Source organism: Mustela putorius, unplaced genomic scaffold (genome assembly GCF_011764305.1).
Source record: "Mustela putorius furo isolate JIRA1106 unplaced genomic scaffold, ASM1176430v1.1 tig00000430_pilon_pilon_pilon, whole genome shotgun sequence".
Lineage (NCBI taxonomy): Eukaryota > Metazoa > Chordata > Mammalia > Carnivora > Mustelidae > Mustela > Mustela putorius.
The window spans coordinates 22,801,567-22,823,875 of NW_025421377.1; the positions used below are offsets into that span (position 1 = coordinate 22,801,567).

A 22,309-nucleotide genomic window follows, 5' to 3' on the forward strand; every position below is an offset into this window, starting at 1 on the left:
TCTGTCAAATAAATAAATAAAATCCTTAAAAAAAAATTTAATTAGCTGCGGGCGGTAAGACCTAGTGGAGAATAGGGATACAATGGTGGGGGAGGGGAGCACACTGTAGTTCAATTACGACAGCAGCTAAGATCTATCACACCTGTTACGCGTCAAGGGCCGGCCTTCGCATGTGTGATTCCTAGAGCTCTCACAACTGTCTTCGGAAGTAGACTGTCACTACCAGATCGTCACTGTCAGATCTGTCTGACAACTGTCAGACTGTCAGCTGTCACTGTCAGATGCATGGAGTCTGGTTGAACGTGAGGTGACAGATTACAGCGGTGAAGAAGGTGGATTCTGGAGCGTGACTCACATCCTACCTAACTCTTCTCCTAAAGACCTTAGCACATCTCCTAACTTCTCCATGGCTGGCTTTCTACTTCATCTATGACCTTGGGCTGAAAGGGCCGTTTCTTTGTGGGACTATAATAAACACGAATTCAGCTAATATACGTAAAGCTTAAAATACTACTTGGTAAATGGCAGTGCCATTAGTGTGATTAGAGTAATCTGAAATTGCTGCTTTTGTAGGTTAAATCTCGACAATTTCAAACCACTCTATCTAATAGGCGTTAGCTCTTCTTATTTAGAAGACACATGGATGCCGCTGAGGGTTTTGTCCTAATCCCACGCCGTTCCTTTCACATGTAGACAAAGCCACGTAGCAGTTAAACCTGCCATGTTTTCCACCTCATCAAGCCTTGAAAACGGACTTCTTTCTCCTTCAGTTCCTGAAACCGACATGAATGGCCCTAAACAAAATTCCACAGCAACATGGCCTCACTGAATACTTCACAGAGCCAAGAGACAATAAATTATGCCATCAAATTCGGGGAAACCATTCAGAAAAGATTCTATATTTCTTTAGCTACTGGGTCAGATTTGTGAAAAGGAGGCATATATACAGGAGATACTTAGAAAAAAGTATTTCCTAATTCATGCACTCATTCTTTTACTCACTGATTCACTAAGTCATTAAGTCTTTTATTCAATTGATTTTTATCAAGCACTTCCTATACACAAGACATAACATTAAGTACAGCGAAGAGTATAAGGTGACTGTGACAGGTCCTCTACCATTAGTAAGTATTAACATTATCTGGGATCGAATCTAAACTAATAGGTAACTGGTAGTGAAATATTTGAACCACCTTGAACAAGGATAAAGAGTTTTATGATGAAACTTTATACTCTTATATTATGCAAAGATACTTCTGAAAAATTTTTGTCTTAGAAATTATATCAGTTATCTATTGCCATGTAACAAATTACCCTAAAATTTAGTAGCAACAAACATTTCTCATCTCATAGGTTTTCTGAGAATTGGGAATCCAGGAGTGGGTTCGCTGGGTTTTCTGGTTCGGGGTCTCTTGTGAGGCTGTAGTCAAATGGTTACACAGGGCTATGTCATCTGAAGACTTGACTGGGGACAGTTACATGACCCACTCATCTAGCTGGGGACGGGAGGCCTCCGTTGTTGCTGACTTTGGCAAAAGTCTCCATTCCCATCACTCTGGCTTTCTGCAGAGCTGCTCCCAGCATGGCAGCTGGCTTTCCCCCAGAGCCTGTGATCCAAGAGAGTGAGGAAGGAGGATGCCGTAGTGTTATATGACCTAGTCCCAGAGTCCCACACTGTCCCTTCTGCTTTCCTCTCTTCATCAGGATTGAGTTACTAGGTCTGGTCCATTTGCACGGTGAGAAGGATTAGGTCCGACCTCTTGAAAGGAGGAATATCAAAGGCTTTATGAAAACATTTTAAAACTACCACAGAAGTGAAGTTAATATCTTACTAAATACTCTGATGTTTTGGCATCTAGTAGGACTCTGTGCTTGTTAGTAAGTTTCCTTTTTTAAAAGATTTATTTATTTATTAGAGAGAGGGAGAGAGAGAATGTGTGAGCAGGGGAGGAGCAGAGGAGGGGGAAGAAGGAAAGGGAGAGAGTCTCAAGCCGACTCCACACTGAACGCAGAGCCCAGTGTGAGGCTCCATCTCACGCCCTTTTATCACGACCTGAGTGGAAACCAAGAGTCAGATGTTTAGCCCATTGAGCCACCCAGGCACCCCTGGTTGGTAACTTTTTAATCATAATTTCTCTATTCCTAATTTGGAAAGTGTTTATTATAAAATAATAAGCATGGAAAAATAAGTAACAATTCACCCAAAATTCTTTAACCCAGATATAACCACATTTAATGTGTTTTTGGTTTGTGTGGATACAAATATGAGTGTGCACACACGCAGAAACCTATTTTATGGATAAAATATTTTGAATATTTGTATGTATATCCTTAGCTAGATATGTAAGAAGAATTTTCTTCTATAAAGTTTATTTGGAAACATAATTCTAATAGCTGCATACTATTCTCTGGGTAAATTTTTTTTCCTTCTCTAATCATTTGCTTTCTATTTTTGATCATTTAGGCTATTTAGTTCCTTTTGCCACAAAACCAATATAATAAGTATCTTTGAATAATGTCTTTCTATGCCTGTTTATTTCACTATAAGATTCTATAAGTTGAATTATAAGATGAATTTACCACCAAATGGCTTTCAAGAAAAGTTACATCCATCTGTATTTCTACCAGGGGTCTGATTGTCATTTGTTGACTATTTAATATCATTTCTTAATCTTTGCGAATAGATCAAAAAGTGCATTTTGCTTTTTTTAAACTTGGTATTTTGTTGACATCTTCGTTATTTAATTGACTCTGGGCTCCCAATTCGTTCACTGTTGTTGGTTCTGTGAAAACGGTTATGGACCTTGAAGTGGGTTTCTTGCGCATTTGGCACGATGCCGTGCTTTGTCAGTAGAGGGCGCCGGAGAAGCGCCGCGGGCGGGCGTCTGGGCTTCCCCGACGCCGGGGGCGGACTGGCCAGGCTTCGGGGAGCTGCGCTTCTTTGTCCACGGCTTTGCCCAGAGGCCTTCTGCAGGGCTCATCGCCTGTAGGGTGCAGCTTTCTTTCCCATTTGTGTCCCCAGCCCCTTCTCCCGCCTTTGCTCTGGTTTGCGGTGGCACGGCCTGGAGCAGAGCGCTGGTCCGGGCCTCCAGCGGTGGCGGCTCTCTGCGCCCTCCTCAGTCACGCCTGCGCACGGGGACACCCCCCCTCGCACCCTCGCACCGTCGCACCCTCCGCCCCGGGTGGCCATCTTGGAAGCCACGTGCCCAGCCTCGGTCCCACGGCTTCGAAGGCACCGCCGCCCACATCGCCCGCAGCGTGGCCCCGGTTCCTACGCAGGAAGCCCCTCGAGCTCCCGGTCCAGGCACAGCGGCAACCGGGCCCCCGATTCTCTGGGCCCCCAAACTTCCCGCAGACCTCCAGACGCAGACACTGTGCGATCTGGGCCGTGGGCCTACGGAGAATCCCTACGGCCCTCTGCACAGCTGCCCGCTTCCCCAGCTGCTGCGCACCCCCAGGGCGGTTTGTCCTACGGCGACCTTGGCGCTGGCGGGCAGCAAACGTCCCTCTCCCACGGGCCGCAACCACAGCCTCTCGGGCGAATTCCTGAGCCCTGATTCCAAACTTTCCCTTTTGGGGGTTCTCTTCCTCAGCCTTAGGGGACACTTTGGAGGTCTCTTTCTTTCTATCATCACAGCTTGATTCTTTACATTAAACTTCTCCTGCTTCAGGAACTGTTTCTGCCTCCTTATTGGACACAGTGCATCACCACTAAGATCCCTCACCCTCACACACACGGAGTAGCTATTGTGTTTCCTCTCCTGTGATTTTACTTTTTATGTGGCTTTTCTTTCTTTCTTTCTTTCTCTTTTCCTTCCTTCCTTCCTTCCTTCCTTCCTTCCTTCCTTCCTTCCTTTCTACCCACGTCTTGGTATTTTTCTTACACATCTTGTAGACCTTCAAAATATTAATGGTTAATCTTCTGTCCTTTATGGCAGGTACTTTACACGACTTAAAAGTATACCGAATGACCGAATGTTAATATCTTCATTTGCCCCATTTTGGCATGATGAGACCATTTTCTTAGGAACTGAGAGCTGGAAAGATAATGACACTAGCCTCTGTTTTCTTCAAGAAAAGATTTCCTAGAACTTAAAGGTCATAGCACACTTTTGCTTCATCTGGCTTAGGTTTCGGTTTTGGTGACACTTTGTCTTAAAAAGGTGTCACATTTTAATTTTGATAATTAATCTTGCAACTTGGGCTTACTACAGACAACCCTTCTCCCTTAGTACATGTAATGTACCCAAACAGTTTAATATAATGCTTAAGAGGAATGCAAATGGACGTAGTTTAGAGAACGGAACAGTGTTGCATAAAACTCCATTCTAATAAAGAGTTCATAAATAAAATCATAGAGGATACTTGTGGCATTCTCTGTGTTTGTTTTCAAATTGGTTTTAGCAGACTTTGAGGTACCTTGAGAGTTACCTCCTGGAATGAGTTGTCTTGAAGGAAAAGAACAGAGCTCCAGATTCCTCGCCTACCTTCCGCTACAAATTTTGCATTATCTGATCTTTTCATTCGGCAACAAATGGTTACTGTGGGCCAAATCTTGTTCTAGCAGATTAGATATATTAAGTCTCTGTGGTAAACTTGTTTGGAAAAATAAAGAAAACTAATTCAACTGACTTTAAAAATGCTTAAGAATACTTTGGAAAGTTATGAATAGAACAGAGCAGGGACTAAAAGGGCTCAGGTTGAGAAAATTGCAATTTGGATTTCTTAACAGGGCCCATAATTGTTTCCATCCCAAAGGACAGATAGCTCTGATGTTACCAATAGCCAAAGCCACTGACCATATAAAGACAGTCCTGGATTTTGTAAAGATGCTCGAGTTTTCAGGGAGCTGCGAAACACTGTCTCCCTCCAATTCCTTGATTGGGTGAAAATGTGCTCCTTTTGTGTTTCGAGAGCTGGTAACTTATACTTCTGAATCATTTCTGAGAATCCGGTGATGAGGCTCGAGTTCTCTCAATACTTTGAGCTAAAAGAAGTTCAAGTGACATGACATCTGAAAACACCATTTAGATTTGAGTTCATTGGTGTGTTTTACTATTAAAGTATTTGGAATACACAGTATCCAAGCCTGTTTCAGTTACTGAAACTAAATTCAAGACCCTTTCAGTGCAACTGTGAACCCTCATTAACCTCATCGCTTCAAAGGGAGACAAGCTTTTTCGACATTCAATTTCCTACAGATCCAAGTTCATATGTATTTGAATGAATGCAAGGGTCGAATGTATGCATTCATCAAATAGTAATATCCCCCTGATTCAGCTGAAGTGTTTCGGCAATTGCAGCTTGTACTGCTAAACCGTTGTCTCCGTTTTTACTACCCGTTTACTTTGAAGACATTTCAGTATAGCAGCCTTTTCTGTACTGAATCTGAAAATGAGAAGGAGAAAGAGAGTTATGAAAAATTGAACACGTTTTGTGCACTGGACCTGTTAAAGGAGTAAGCACCGGCACACACGCTCCTGACTTACTTGGTTATTGTTCTTTGGATCGCTCTCTTCTCTTCTTCATTTAGTCTTTGAAGGATGGATTCCAGGAGAGAAAAATGAAAGTGAATGTACTGAGCCACCTGGAAAGGGAGGGAAAACCACAACAACATGAAACAAAAAAGGAAGCCGATTCTGCGAGAGGTGCTGAGTCAGGAGGAAGCAAAGACAGATTCAGGGTGACAGCATCCATACTTCACTGCTAATTTCTTCTGTATCTTTATCCATGAGGAAAATGCGAGCATTCTCTTTGGAAGGTCCCTGCAGGAGCCTGTGCAGTAGCGGGACATCTGTTTTCTTTAGCCGTCTCCGCTCTGCAAGTGAAAAAAAAAAAAAAAGAATCAACGATGGGCAGGAATCCATCCTAGAGAAGGAGAAGAAAGATAGGTCATCCATTCATTTTCCTTTTTTAGCTCACATTGGAAGAAGACCTAAAAAGAACATACAACAGGAGGAACTCATTCAAATGAGTGAATTAAAATCAAAACCTTAAAAAAAAAAAACAACTACAAATGGACTCCTTTTTCTTGCTATCTCTTAAATTTGATTCGTATCTCAGATAATTCAGCCTTGCCTTTGGTTCGGATAATCAGACAAATCTCCAGTTCCACTTATGCTTTAATCAAGCAACACACCCCAGAAATTATGACTTTTCATTCATTCATTCAACAAATTTTTATTGATTCTTTCCTAGTTCAGTTATTATATTTTCATCTTCCCAGTTGTTCAGGTCCAAAACTTTGTAATTATCTTCAATGACTCCCTTGTTGCTCATCCCAATCCAATCCTTGGATCTTCCTTAAAAATATATTCATAGGGGCACCTGGGTGGCTCAGTCAGTTAAGCATCTGCTTTCAGCTCAGGTCATGGTCCCAGGTCCTGGGGTTGAGCCCCTGTTGGGCTCTCTCCTCAGTAGGGAGTCTGCTTCTCCCTCTCTCTCTGCCCCTCCCTCATACACGCTCTCTCTCTTTAATAAATAAATAAATAAAATCTAAGAAAAAATATATTCATTATGTTTTTCACATCATGGGTATTTTTATTGTTTCATTCATCTGAGGGCTTCATTCATTCTGCCATAAGAACGAGATGAGAAAGAAAATAAATTCCAATCTGGTATATTCCCAGAACTTCAAATTTCCACCCATCTAAGCACTTCCAACTTTCTGTCAAAATAGTTTCACATCCGTGATTTTATTTTTACCAGAATGAAACATGAGAAGAACACAGTGCCCTTGCATTCATCTCCTTTCCTCTTCTCTCAAATATTTTTTGAGTTCCTACTCTGTTTCAGGCATTGTTTTCTGTGCTGGGCACTTTATAATACAAAGCAGAATAAAAATCACTCCCCTCGAGGACCTTACATTCTGAGGACACAGATGCTGAGGAACATAAACCAATAAAACGTGTCATGTATTAGTGATAAGTATTCAGAAGAAAAATAATGCAAGGATCGGGGTAGAAAGAATGTGTATGTATAAATAGGTGTGTACACAGGACAGGTATACTATTACAGATAGGGAGGCTGAGAAAGGCCTCACTGAAGACGTAATATTTGAATAAAGACTGAAAGAGATGAGGTATGGAACCATGGAGCTATTTGGGGGAAGTGGGTCCCAGTCAGAGTAAGTAAATAAGTCAGGCACCCTACAGGTCACTGCATGCCTAATGCTATCCAAGAAGAGCCAGGGAACATGGTGGGTAACATGAAGATGAGGGAAGGGTTATTCGAAGTTGAAGAGAACATGTAGCGGGACCAGCATAAAACTCTGGCCTTCCTGTGGGAAGAGAGACCCCTGGAGGATATGAGAAGTGATGTGACATGGTCTGACTTCCAGTCTGTCTGATGTGTTGAAATAGACTGAAAGGGAAAAGGGTAGACCAGTTAGTCTTTTCTACATTGTCGTGTATGCAATCAGTTACCTTGGGCCCTTAACAGGTCTAAGAATCAGAACTGTTCTCATCCCCTGGGAGGGACTTGGAGAGGGTCTAGAGCACAATTAAAGTAATATTATCCACTCTTGTTTCCACGGACAGAGTTCATCACTTTAATTCCTCTACATTTCGGAAGCAAGGGAGAAGCCTGATAATTCAGCTCATCTTATTAACCTACTAGAATCCTCTTCTGATCTCTACATCTTATATTAACTTGGCTTTGCATCCCGTTTGTTGCACTCTTAGTATCACAGAGAAAGGTTTCTTGCTTCATGAATTTGCTTCTGGGGTAAGTATTAGAAATACATATTCCCAGACTGGGTGGCTTAGGAATCTGTATTTTTAATGAACTTCTCAGGTAATTCTGAAATGCACTAGAATCTGAAAAACACTGTTACAGATCATGGGCTTAGTCAATACAAGGTGTTAAAATGCACACGTCTTTATTTTCCAGATTAATACCAAACAGGTGCTGGGAGGCTCCATTCCTTTCTCTGTTCCTGACCCCTAAAAGGTGCTAGTTATGATAATATTCTGTTCTAGATTTTATGTACAAGAGTTTTTGACACCAAAAATAAAATGAAACGTGATTTTTACAGATAAAATTTTAAAGACCTACATTTTTGCAGTGAAAATAGACATTTTCTTTCCCGATTATAAAAATAACTCCTGCTGCCAGGGAGAGAAAAGAGGTACAAATTTTCAATGATTAGAAGAGTAAGTTCTGAGGACCTAAAGTCCAGCTTGGTGACTAGAGTTAATATTATGGTATGGTTTGTTCGAAAGTTTCTGAGAGTAGATCTGAAGCATTCTCACAGACACGCGAAAAGCTTTAACTATGTGATGTGACAGATGTGTTAATTATCTCGATCTTAGTAATATCCCATAATGTAAATGTTTGTAAATGTAATGTAAAATGTATGTAAATATACATCAATCATTTGATGTATATCAAGTCATCATACTCTATATAAAATTGTATCTGTCAATTATTCCCAATTATTCCTCAATAAAGTTAAAAAAAAACATACGTGCTATTGTAAATTGAAACTATAGAGACAAATGCAAGGCACTTCTGGAATCCCAGAACTCTGAGAGAATCAGCCTTACCCTTCATGTGGCCATCCCTTAGAATACGTCTTTATGCACACATATAAACACACAATACATAAAGGGGGTCGTGTGAAACTTGCTATTTTTTATTGTAGTCATGTTTTAAAAACTGATTTATCTTTTTTTTTTTTTTTAACTTTTATGTTCCTCTTTTCCCCCTAGCTGGGTAATCAATGTTTGTGATTTGATATTTATTATTTCATACCTTTCTCCCTGATCATACAATCTTATATACTATATATTAAGATGGGATTTGTCATTCTTTTACAAAAATCGGATCAAAGTATATACATTTATAGGCATGTTGCATTTTTTCATGTAATTGATATTACGAAATTCCGTCCATTTAACTGGTATACATCTAACACACTCCATTTAATGGCTGCGGAATAACCACTTATTTAATCATCCTCCTACAATAGGTGACTTCCTCTTTAATTAATTAATTAATAGCTAATTAATTAATTAAAAATAGCCTTGCACGTAAATCTATAGGTACTAGTCCTTTTATTTTTGTCGAGTAGATTCTCACCAGTGGGATTGCCAGGTTAAAGGATATTTATCCTGTGAATGTTAATAACGTTAGAATGAGTCCCAAGAAAGTAAAGACAGTCATATTTCACCAGAATTGCATGAAAATATCCTTTTACCCTCCACCACACCAGACATAGGTAGAATCCTGAAACATTTTGCCAATCAGCTAAATGTGAGATAATATTGCATTGTGGGTTCTATTTTCATTGAATTGTCTTTTGTGATCATTTTACAAGAACTCTGATATTATAGGTATTAACCTTTTACCTGACAGTTTTCATAATCTACTATTTGTATCTTTTATATTTTTATATAGTCTATTTCTGCTTTTTATTTTATACCTTTTAGTTTTTTCCTAAACAAGTAGAATATGAATATATTTGTACACACACACCCTTAGATTTTTTAAAAGTTGTACTTCTTATATTTTAAGCTCTCAATTTGTAAGGGCTTTAATTTTGTATATTTTCAAAGACCCAATTTTCATTTTCTTCGGTTGTCCTGGCATCAAAACGTATTATTTTTATATTGTTCAATTTCCAGCTCAGCCTATGACTGGAGATATTTCTATAATTCAACATACATTTTTTTCAGTTTTAGGGTTTTCAAAAAACTCATTTCAGTCTTGCCTTAGCCTTTTCTCTGGTCTTTCTTTCATCCCTGCTCTCAGCACCCCACATATAACCTCTCCCCAATGTCTTCAATGTCTTCCTGCCGACCTTTGCTCCCTACCACCGAGTTGTGCATATTTTCTTCCACTGAGGGAGAGAGAACACTCCTACAGTGTGGCAGAAACTGTGCAAAGAAAGCGGTAAGAACAAGATCAGAGAGAAGTGGTCTGCGCTGATGAATGGCTCCAGTAAGAGAACGAGAAGGGAAAGCCGGACAGAAAGAGGCATAGAAATCAACAATATCAATTCAGAACAATTCTTGGGAACTTCCCAGAGACACCCCCCACCCCCACCTCGCACTCCTGTGCCCTGACTGCCACTCAGGTAATTTAACGTCTGGCCAACAAGCGAACTGTTTTGTATTATAAGCTCTTCTGGGATACCTTATTACTGAGTCACCTTCCTCTGAAACTGTGAGACATGAATAACCTAAAACACCTTCCCTCTTTGCCTTCTTCCTTCCTTCTTTCTTTCTTCCACCGAATCTCAGCCAGAGGCAGAAAACTACGACATGCTGGAATCCTATAAAAAAGAGTGATCAAACTTACCTCCTGTTGCAAAAACAATGTAAAGTGCGAAATCTTGGGCACTATTTTCGATCTGTCAATGGAGAAAAATAAATGAACATGAATTCTTTCATATTTGATTGACTGACTGGTCATTATCAGATGTTTTCTAAGCCAACCAGACCCAAATTATGTACCTTTTTCCTCACTTTCATTTTGCACTTTTATACACTAAAACTTCTCTGCTCCCTAGGAATAGTGTAATTTCTCAAGCTCAATTAGAAAAAGGTGTGAGATGGGGTGCCTGGGTGGCTCAGTGGTTTAAAGCCTCTGCCTTCACCTTGGGTCATGATCCCAGGGTCCTGGGATCGAGCCCCACATTGGGCTCCTTGCTCAGTAGGGAGCCTGCTTTCTCTTCTCTCTCCCTGCCTGCCTCTCTGCCTACTTGTGATGTCTATCAAATAAATAAATAAAATCTAAAAAAAAAAAAAAAGAAAAGAAAAAGGTGTGAGATACATAAGAAGAATTCTTCAGAACTGAACAACTTAATTTAGATTTACATGTTCATAGGTCTTTATCAGAAGAGTGAATTTTTGTATGTACAGTTAAATTATATACAAGAGAGTTATAGCTCAGTTTCATAATAAAGTTCACCTTAAATTTTTGGAGAAGTTGCTCTATTACATCTTCAGTCCTCATATTACTGTTTATTCTGACCTTAGTTTCTGATCCAAAGGCTGGAGTGAAAATCGATGTCTGGGAAGAAAACAAAGTTCTTAAAATTACATCAAACTAACAAGAATCAATATGTTGAACCTGGCCTTATTATGCGCAAAGGAAAAAAAAATCCCAAATCACCAGTTTAAAAAATTTTGTTCTCTTGTGCTCGATTTCTTTGTTATTGTTGGGATATCATGTATCTTTTTAAGCAGGTTTACATTGTTTCTAGAGTAAGTTAGGTAAAACATCATTTGAGGATGTTCAAAACATTTTCACTAGATAATCATACCATTCTCCCCTGTGGTTCAAGATTTTAATCAACTATACCTAAACACAAATGAAAAGTAACATGAATAGTGTTCCCAGACTCTAGAAATGAGGTGGGTTCAGAGATGGTTGGGTTTTGGGGTCTAGGTCTCGATGGAACGTTAGATGAGCCTTATACTGGGAAATTGGTAAGTAAATGTCATAAAGTGCGTATATTCATAGCATCTCCATGAATAGAAATATGGAGACGGAAATAATTTTTCAAAGTAGATGTATGGAGGATGTCTGGAATAAACCCTTGCTAAAGATGAGAGAATTCAATGTTTGTGCACATTGTGAGGCATTGATGAGTCACTGTGTGTCACATACGACCTGTGCTGATGAGCTCGATGGCACCCGGAGACCCATATATCGTCTGGCACCAAGGGGAGGGTAGGTAACATATGTGATTTGATTTTGTTTATAGGAAGAATCTTCATGGAGTTTGGCAACAGCAGAAGATCAGGACTCGGAGACCTAGATCATAATGTCTTACAACTTCAACTGTGTCAACCCACTAGACGTTAAGGCCTGAAGAGTCTTCTTTAGGATTTCATTTATAAAATAAGAGAGTGGGACTAGATGGTCTCCAAGAGCCCTGCCAAACTGCCAACATACAATGAATTTGGAATCGTGTTTGTCAGAGGTTTAGATCAGTTTTGTTGGCCAAAACACACAATAGAAGAAAATCATTTATTATTATTGTACACATAGAAATACACCACAGGTCAAGTCAGTAGTTTAACTTATGTACAGATGTCATCATCTGAGCCTCTAATACGGGTGTTGTTCATGTCCTAACGATACTGGTGTTTTCATGGGGTTTCGTGACATAAAAACACATCTTACGACTCTCAATTTAAATTCCTAGATGCCGCTGATGGCACATCCGCAGATAGAGTTCTTTTTGGGCTTGGAGGTTTGTTCTGTTTTCTTGAGTTATTAAATTGCAGCGAAAGGCATCTGCAGGACCTCAGTGTCGTTCCAGCTGGATCTCTTTTAACCAACAACAATAAAGCTAATGTAAATCACATTCTTCTTTTGGGCCATTGTGCTGAGTGCTTAGCTTACCTCATTCCTTTTAGTCCCAACCACCTTGCAAAGTGGGAAGGATAAAAGAATGACAGCTAAGTGATGGAGGTATGTTTTAACTTTGCTCAGCAAGAACTGGAAAGCAGGTGGTCGGGCTGCAGCACCCAAGCATGTAGCCCCTACGCGGTGTTGCCAACTTAGGGCCAATGTCATTCTTCGCACGGGGAGGAGGGCCTGTCTGGAAGCTGCTCGTCTGGAACGGGGTGGTTTTCACAGCCTTCTTTAACACGAACCAGCCCCACAAGATGGTGATACAGTGTAATTATGCGCCATAGAAACCAGGGCAATTGGTAGTTGCGCAACTATAGGGGACTATCAATATCACTTTATGGCTAAGAGGAAATTCTGGAGCCAGAAAAATGTCTAATTCGAGCGAAGAATTCACAAGGGAGGTTTCTCCCCACCAGCCTCCAAAGGCATTCTTCAGCTGTATTCCCAAGGGTAGAAGAAGGAATCAGGCAGAAAAGCCCTCCAGGAGAAAAGCTTCAGAGGAACGAGTTAACACTTCGTATTAAAGGGTTTAGAATGGTACCTGGCGCAGAGTAAGTGCTTTTTAAGTATTTATTAAATGAATGGATGAATAATTGCTGAAGTACATGACATGAAAAATTTGAGTTCTAGGAAAAAAATGATATATTTCCTACCTTCAGCAAAGTGAAATGCCTTAAAAAACTGTGGAAAGGCGCTCATAAATTTAACATGTTAAGTGAAAAATCAGAATACAAATTATGTCTAAAGTACAACTACGCCTGCATAAAAAAAATATGTATATTTGTACAAGGCCTGGAAGGGAACGCGGAGAAAGGAGAAATTTGATTTATTGGAATAATAGGTCTGTAGCTGGCTTTATTTCTTTATTTAAATCACGGTGTTCAAATGTACTTTGAACTCAGCTCTGTTGTAGCACTTACATTATTCTAATGCCATTTGCTGATGCGTTGGTTTCCTTACCCGAGACCCAACCCCGTGCTGGCAGGGACCTGGACGGAGCCATCTTGCTATTCCCGGGGCTTGGCACACAGCCAGCCCCTGAGCCAGGGTTCACCCCCTGCATTGGTTAATACTGGAGTTCTGGGCTCAGACAAAGCTGGATTCAAGCTCAGAGCTGCTACTTAAAAGTAGTGTGCCCTAACAAATGACGTCATCTCTGCGAACCTTCCTTACTGGATGCGTGTAAGGGAGGGAAAGTAACAGTACCTATTTCATAGGATTGTTTTAGAGATTGAGCTAATTCATCAAAAGCCAATTTAAAACAGTTGAATGCCTAACACATAGAGAGCATGTGATAAATAGTAGACGACTACTATTTATTGTGACTATTTTTAAGTGTAAGTCAAATTGAGTGGCATTGTTAGAGAAACAGGCATTATTTGAAATGACATGAATGGAACTACCACTCACTTCATGGTTGTAGAAGTGCCCGTTAATGGAGACCCTGTGCTTCTGTCTCTCTTTTCGGTCCATCGCTGGAGGCTTCATCCTTTTTCTCACCAGCGTAGCTTCACTCATGGTTCGATAGAGCAACGGGGATTCTGCCTCTTCTCCTGCGTAAGGCTTCAGAGTGCTACTGTGATAAGATAAATAATCTGGGAAGGATAAAGGTTATAAGGCCACATCATTTAGCCGCCTACCTCTTTGGGTGGATTTTAATATGTATTTGATAAGAAAATATGTAGCTAAGCAGTGAAGTATAATGTTTTCAAACACTAGGAAACAGTATTCCATTTTACCCTGGGATTTAAAAAAAAATTCCTGTTGTAATTAGCATGTCATCCAATAGGCATGAGATATTTCATCTTCTTCTAGCACTGGTGCTTAGGTATCGATAGGTTTTTATGGTATCTTTGATGCTGGGACATTGGATTTCCCCTGGGTTTAGAAGAGTGTTTTTATTTTATTTTTTATTTTTTTAATTTTTTATTTATTGATTTTTATTTAAAGATTTTTATTTATTTATTTGACAGACAGATCACAAGTAGGCAGAGAGGCAGGCAGACAGAGAGAGAGGAGGAAGCAGGCTCCCCACTGAGCAGAGAGCCTGATGTGGGACTTGATCCCAGGACTCCTGGGATCATGACCTGAGCCGAAGGCAGAGGCTTTAACCCACTGAGCCACCCAGGCGCCCCTAGAAGAGTGTTTTTAAAGGGCAGACAGGAAGGACTCTTATATAAAAGATGCCAAGAGCCATTAGACAAAGATAAGGGAACCTTGGAAGGAGCATCATGTTTGTTATTAAATATGGGTTGTTATGGAGATGGCAGGAAGGACTGTGATGGAAAAAATAAATAAACATTGGAAAGTTGTTGATCGATTCATGAGGCTAATGTCAGCAGGATACCCTTTTTGGTCTAAAATCAGCTTGATAGGGCCTCCTGGGTGGCTCAGTGGATTAAACCTCTGCCTTCAGCTCAGGTCATGATCTCAGGGTCCTGGGATCGAGTCCCGCATCGGGCTCTGTGCTCAGCAGGGAGCCTGCTTCCTCCTCTCTCTCTGCCTGCCTCTCTGCCTACTTGTGATCTCTCTCTGTCTGTCAAATAAATAAATAAAATCTTAAAAAAAATCAGCTTGGTAATAGGACTACCCAAGAAAGAGGAACCCTGCTCCCAGCCTCAGTCATCAGCTCCTCCCTCCTTGGATTCCATATATTATGTGAAAACCAAATCTATGTAAGATACACAATATCAGGCCTGACGCTTAGCAGGGTCTTAGTAAATGACAGCTGCTAATATTACTACTATTACATCGTCATTATGGCTCCCGAGGTCCCATGTCGTAGAAGCTGCTGTTTACCGTTGGTTTGTCAAGTTCGATATGAACATACTTGATGTTCAAGTTGATTTCTCTTTTTAAAATAAGCACTTGATGGGGCACCTGGTGGCTCAGTGGGTTGAGCCTCTGCCTTCGGCTCAGGTCATGGTTTTGGGGTCCTGGGATTGAGCCCCGCATTGGGCTCTCTGCTCAGCGGTGAGCCTGCTTCCCCCTCTCTCTGCCTGCCTCTCTGCCTACTTGTGATCTCTCTCTCTCTCTGTCAAATAAATAAATAAAATCTTTAAAAAAATAATAAGTGCTTGAAATAATTCTTTCAAATACAGTGATCCCAGTATATCCTCCTCTTTCTGGGAAGGAGTGCTATGTAAATATCTATTAACTAACTAAATCATTCAACTTCTAAAAAGATGTCGAATCCAACCTGAGGGGATTGGTCTAACATAAAAGGCTCCTGAGTATAACAAATGATCCTAATCCTTCAGGAAAATATTGAAGAATTTTATGTACACGTTTATTTAAACCATTAGCTAATCTAGTAAGTCTAAGTGACATGATGTAATTTTAAAAATCATTGTATTTTTATATAGTAAAGTAAGGTTCTTAAACATCATATGAGCACTGTAGGAACTTTAGTATGATCCTAAGAGATGTTTTTAATATGAGAGATTTATTAATTAGTGGTGTGTAAAATGTTAAAATTTCAGAGAAACATTTAAGATTCACCCCTTACATTAAAAAAAGGTCTCTCCATTAGGTAAAAATTTGGTACTTACCTTCTTGGGAATTTGTTGCTTCAGATGCTGGAATCTGGGTCCTGTCCAGATGACTAATGTGGTAAAGATCATCAAATTCCCCCCAGCGTGTCATTCCCCTGAAAAGTAATAAAATCTTGTAAGGACATCAATGCCATTTATATGAGGCTCATGGTGTTTTTCAGATTTATAGTATTAATATAGTATTGAGGGGCTCCATAGGTAAGCATACCCTAAATTATAACAATTTTAATATTATTAAAATTGTATTTATACCAGAACAGTCAGTATGTGTTTTAAATACTTTCTGTACTGATTTTTAAGCAAATCTGATATAATAATTCAGTTAGAACCTGAAAGCAAGGTTATATAGATTCTATAAAATGTGTGTGCAAATAGAATTAGTAGAGATCATCACAATCCATTGTTCCACAGATAGCTCGCCATGCTCTTAGGAGAGTTTAGATGTAAAGGTGTTCTTTCTGCCAACATGCTTTGGGTTACTATTGTATTCGGAGAATTCTTAGGTGCAGCGTTCTCAGTAAGTTGTGGTGCCTGTCTTTAAGGTTCCAAATTCAGGGGGACAAACATGGCTCACCATATGAGTGTTTGGCCCTTTTTGCTCCCTAACTCATCTTAGTAGAAAGTATCAGGGTCTTTTGTTGTGCTTTTAAGGTTTTATTTATTTGAGAAAGTGAGAGAGAGCACGAGCAGAGAAAGAGAGGCAGAGGGAGAGGGAGGAGTCTCCCAGCTGAGCAGGGAACCCAGTGTGGGACTTGATCCCAGGCCTGAGCTGAAGGCAGACACTTAACCCATGGAGCTACTCAGGTGCCCCACTTCCGAAAGCATCAGTTTTGAGCTCTGGGTAATTCAAAGTCACCCACATGTGACTGTTGCACATGACTATAGTTGAGGGCAGTTACCCAGAGCTGTTCAAAGAAAACTGGATGGAACGTGATGCGGGTCTCCTAGTGTAACTTGCCCAAGCACACGACTGTTAGTGCGGCTCTGACTGCTTCCGGGGGTGTACGGTTGGTAAATTTACACTGTGGGGAGGTTTTCTGAGGAGATGCAAAATAAAAAAGGAGGTAGTAATTTGATAAACAAATGGAATGTGGTCATTTTTCTACCTGTGCTGTAAGAAAAAAAAAAAAAAAACAACAACTACATTATTAAGGTTATTCAAATGTTCTCTATGTCATTCTGTCACGATCTGTACAAAATGAGCCAAAGCTGATTTTATTAAAAAACAGAGCTGAAAACTGGTGCAAGCAAACATTACCTCAGTAAGGCTGGGTGGTTGTTATTGTTTTTGAGAAAAATTTTGGAAGATTTTCGACACAAAATACTTGTACCAACTAGGAAAGATCAAAGTACCGCCCACAGGATCGTTTCCATAAAGGATCACAGGTGGTCACGGTTCAAACCAACTGACTTGTATTTAAGCTTCTGCCACTCCCTCTAAGCTGACTCAGGGTGACTCATTCCGAAGATAATTACAACAAGTGAGCCTGACGAGCTGATGATGCTCTCAGTGGGTGAATGGAAAGACCAGACCGAGGCCCTTCCCACCGCCGAGTACACAACTTCCACGGCTTCTCCTCCACGTCCACCCACTGCAGATCCCCCATCTGGGACCCGGTGGGAGCAGGGGGAGAAGCTCTGCCCACAGACAGGAGCCCAGGATGAAAAAGGGCCCTGAGAAGTGAGAACGAGGGTGGGGCGCCTGGGGGGCTCAGAGGGTTAAGCCTCTGCCTTCAGCTCAGGTCGTGATCGCAGGGTCCTGGGATCCAGCCCCACATCGGGCTCTCTGCTCAGCGAGGAGCCTCTTTCCCCTCTCTCTCTCTGCCTGCCTCTCTGCCTACTTGTGATCTCTCTGTCAAATAAATAAATAAAATCTTTAAAAAAAAAAAAAGAAGTGAGAATGAGGAAATCACCCCTTTACTCACAGGATTTCCTTCATGGCTCGGAATTTAAGTGGATGCCACCTTATGGGTGGCAGCCAGGGTGACTGTGTCTAGGACCGGACTGACACAAAATAGGTCCTCAGGTGGCCCTGTGCTCTGTAGGGAACCAGAGGCTAAGGAACAGCCATTGTAAATCATGCTGCCCCTTCCTGTGGGGTGTTGAGCTGGTTCCCACGGAAGGTTCTTGGCTACTTGACCACCATGGAATCTAATCTTGGTCTTGAGTGTGAGAGGGGCAGCATCTCTTTCTGATCATTCTCGACCTCCAGAAGGATCTGATACACCACGAGGGTGCCCTTCACTTCGAATGTTCCAGGAAGTTTCAATGCTGTGGTAAAGGGTAAGCCAACTTCTCTAGGAAATTCTTTCTCTACTTGAAATGAAAGATCATTCCTGTTTCGTTCACAGCCATGTTCTTGCTGATAAACACTGAAAAATGCCATTGGTGTCAATGGAAGGCACATCATGAGAATATTCGTTTCTAACCTACCACCGTGTATGCAGAGGCATCAGTATTACCCTGCCCACCTGGTTTCTTGAAACTTGTGCCCGAATTGAGGATTTTGAGGAACAAGCGTTTTGAATTTTAATTCGAAAATTTAAAAATACCTTGGGGTAGCCATTCAAAAAAAGACTTCACGTGATCATTCAAGCACCTCACTGCATGTCTTTGACATCTTCCCTTAATGCTCCATACTTATTAAGTTTTCATGACTTAAAGAATGAAAATGCATCAAAAGCAACCGGCTGCTCGGAGAACTTTGCAATGAGTGTTTAGGCATAGGAACGATGATAGCTCATTTTGCCAAATTCATATCTTGCACAGTAATCTCAACGCAGAGCCCAGGGTTAATTTTTCCTTTTACAGGATGCTCCTAGTCATTTAGAATCATCAGCGCCATCAGTCATCTGGTCTCTGAAGGTGAGGGATGCACGGCTTCATCAGGCTGCCTACGTCTGTGGTCTCCCTTCTGCTCTTCCGAGAACACTGGACCCTTCGCCCATTGGCAACCCTTAGCCTGGATGGGAGACTAGTCAGAAGTGGTAGATGGAGACAGTTTTCACAAGAGAGCAGAGGTACCGGCCTTGTGGGCTTGATTCAAGACTCTAGTTTGAGTTTCTTCTTCGTGCCAGGCACACTACGGAGTACCGAGATAACAGATGAATAAGGTATGTTCCATACCCTGAAAAAGCTTGCGGGCCAGAGAGGTATGTGCATAAAATGCAATTAATGACGTATTTTGGAAGTGACTAGAAAAATTGTCAGTGCACCTCATACTCATGAAAGGGTCAGAAAAGGCTTTCTGGGGAATGTGTTACCTTGTTCCCTGACCAGAGTTTGAAAAGACTGAGAGAAGGGAGTCGGGCAAATGGATGCTAAAAAGCAGGGAGACTTTCCAGGAGGCAGGCAAGGAAGGTGCTGCGTGGCATGCAGAGGGGATCGCGAAACACCCAGAGCTGCTGGGCCATCGTGTCTGAACAGATCGGCCAGGTGCAGATCAGAGTGGGTGTCAGTGGTGTTTCCAGACACAAGTGGATGCGTGGGCTCCCCCTGCTTACGGTGGAAGATCAGATAAGGAAAAAGTCCCGGCTCTCTCTTCATCCTCTCTTCCTAGGACCCGCGCCTATCCGGAAATAGATGTTATACATGGCAGGATGGGTAAGGAGAGGGCTCGGTACCTCCACGTATGTACCGCAGGGAGATAAGCTGGAAAGTTGAGGATCAAAAAGGAAGGAAAGTAGGGAATTAGGAAGAAAAAAGAAAAAAAATTGTATGTACGATTCCTTCTGGGAATATTTATTTTTCTAAAATTTGCAGAGGATAATGAAAAAAAAAAATCAGCCCAACTTCTGTATTCAGGGTAAAAAACCCACACAGAGGATCGCCTTGTGCCGTTGCTGAACTTCAGGGGCACTTTGCTGTGCTCTGTTGAACAGGATCAGGACAATCAGGTGGGGCATAATTAAAGCTCCTTTCCAGAAAGCGGGAAGAGCCTTCTGTTCCAAGGAGAGGAGAAATTTACACTTTATCCCCTTTTGGTAACCAGGCCTAATGGAATCTTGCCTTTATATTTTGTCTTTTCTAATAAAGGAATTCAGTCTTCTGGGAGAGAAGCAACACAGCAGAGGGGTACACCTGAGGTCTGCTACACAGTATTTGGGGATTTTGCACAAATTACCCAAACTCTCAGAGCCCCGGGCTCTGAACACCTACTTCACAGAGTTGCTGGGGATCAGATGAGATCATATTATAAGCATTCAGGCTCCCATCTTTGAGAGTCCACACAATAAGGGAAGGTAAATATGAGGGTCATCTTCTGAGACGTTAAAACATGAAAGACAGCTTACCTTCCGGAAAACACATCGGGCGACTTCACTTTAGTAAAAGAAGGGATTTGCTTCTCATCTTGGATTTTCAGTTGTATAGGCCGTTTTACTCCCCAGGAAATGTCCAGCATTCCTTCAACGATTGGTTCTCCATCTTTTGTCTGGGGAAGAAACCAATTGGCTCAAACATGGTTTTTGTATTACTTATAGAGGATAAATCTTTTAACTGAAAATGTAGAAGTCAAGTCTGTAAGACATCTTAGTAAATAAAAATAAATCCTCCAGTGGGATTCTTTGGTTTTTCAATTTATCCTCAAAATAATTCATTTTAGGTAATAGCTAAAACCACCCAAGTCATGGTATACTTGATGCGTAACGACATACCCACCAGAGGGCGCAGTATGTGGAAAATGCTTTTCTGAACTCCATGATTCTTCAATGAGCTCAAAGATGAATTCTGTAATCTTCAAATTATAGCAGAACTAAAAGCTGTACTAAACTAGAAATCAGGAGGACAGCTCTTCAAAGACTTAGTGGCTGTTTCTTCATTTCTGAATAGAATATTTAAACTCACAATTATGCAGAATGAGCGAAAAATGTATGGAAACATTGTTAAATGTGTAACAAAGTATTTATTTGAAAAAAATAGTCAGAATCACTTGACTAGTCTTTAAGTTGGAAATATAACAAAAGAAGGAAATTCTATGCAAACGTGTACTGTGAGGGGTGCCTGGGTGGCTCAGTCGGTTAAGCATCAGCCTTTAGCTCATGCCATGGTCCCAGAGTCCTGGGATGGAGCCTGTGGTCAGGCTCCCTGCTCTGGAGAGAGCCTTGCTTCTCCTCCCTGCTGCTCTGCCAGCTTTTGCTCTCTCTCTCCATCTCTGCCAAATAAATAAATAAAATCTTTTTAAAAAAATCAATTGTGAGCATTTACTTACTCTGTAGATGTAAATACTAATACCAAAGCATTGTTCCATAGAACTTATTTTGAAATCAATTTTCTCTTGTCTATGTAAAAGCCTTTCTGTAATTAAAGTAACATGTTGTCATTACAGAAATTTCAAAAAATATTGAAATGAAGAAGAGTCATATTCCAACCATCCAATAACAACTACAACAACCAATAACTACTATTATCATGAAAAAAAAAGAATTATTAGAAAACGTAAATGACTCAGTAGAAATGACTTTTTATTTGAGAAGGTAATGAAAAGTCCAGACTCTGGAATCGGACAGACCTGTGTTCGAACCCTGGCTCTGCCACTTCCCAGCTGCGCGACCTTGGATGAGATGCTGAGCACCTTTAAACGTGCTGCTTCTGAAGAAGGGACATATAATAATCCCTGATTCACAGGACCCGATATTTAATAAGTGCTCAATAATCATTATGACTTAGTATTTCTTTGGCTGATAAACTTATTTCTGAGTCACTCCTGAAACAAAAATGTGCTCCTTCTCCCACTTCTGAGTCCATGGTTCAGACTACTGAGAGATCAGGTTACCACTCAGCTGTTTTTCGCATGATGCAGGTCCTACATTTTAGCTATTGATGCAGAGCAACCCTTCTTTGTTTAATTATACTTCAACTAATCCCTTACAGCAAAAATTCACAGAATAACCGCTCTTCTAAAATGATCTAATTCTTGCTTCCAAAAAGCAATACCCCAGACTGCTATCAGACAATGCTGGGTTTTCTCATGCAAGGAGTATCAGAATAGTTTTTAATTTCACAGAGCATCTCCCTTTAGAGATTAACTAGATAAATGATCACAGAAGGCTTATATACACTTACTTAATCTCGTCTAAATCTGTAGGCCTCTTCTCTTCTAGATCTACGCCAGTATCCTTGGTGATCTCAAGGATCCCTATACATTAAATTAACCTAAACTAATGGCTTACAACTTTGTATTCCCAGCCCAAACTGTCCCCTGAACTCCAGGTGTCCAACTGCCTACCTGACATCAAATTTAATATCTTCCTAATTAACTCTTGATCTCTCTCCCACGAATATTTTCCTCTCCAAGTCTTCTCCATCTTGGCAAATAGCACCCTATCCTTCCAGTTGCTCAGGCCAGGAATTCTGGAGTCGCCTTTCGTCTTTCTTTTGCACTCAAC

At 40.9% G+C, this 22,309-nt stretch overlaps 1 protein-coding gene across 3 annotated transcripts in view; it reads right to left on the minus strand.

Annotated features, from left to right (window-relative positions):
• Positions 1-4,368: 4,368 nt before the first annotated feature.
• The window catches only part of RASSF6 (Ras association domain family member 6), a 45,105-nt gene continuing 27,164 nt past the window's right edge, over positions 4,369-22,309 (minus strand). For all 3 annotated transcript variants that reach the window (XM_004766278.3, XM_004766279.3, XM_045079860.1), the window contains exons 4-11: positions 20,216-20,355; positions 15,921-16,018; positions 13,780-13,964; positions 10,915-11,016; positions 10,303-10,354; positions 5,700-5,818; positions 5,490-5,587; positions 4,369-5,388 (exon numbers count right to left, since the gene is read on the minus strand). In XM_004766278.3, coding sequence (XP_004766335.1) covers positions 5,313-5,388; positions 5,490-5,587; positions 5,700-5,818; positions 10,303-10,354; positions 10,915-11,016; positions 13,780-13,964; positions 15,921-16,018; positions 20,216-20,355 — 870 coding nt within the window. In that variant the 3' untranslated portion in view covers positions 4,369-5,312. The remainder of the gene's footprint in view (positions 5,389-5,489; positions 5,588-5,699; positions 5,819-10,302; positions 10,355-10,914; positions 11,017-13,779; positions 13,965-15,920; positions 16,019-20,215; positions 20,356-22,309) is intronic.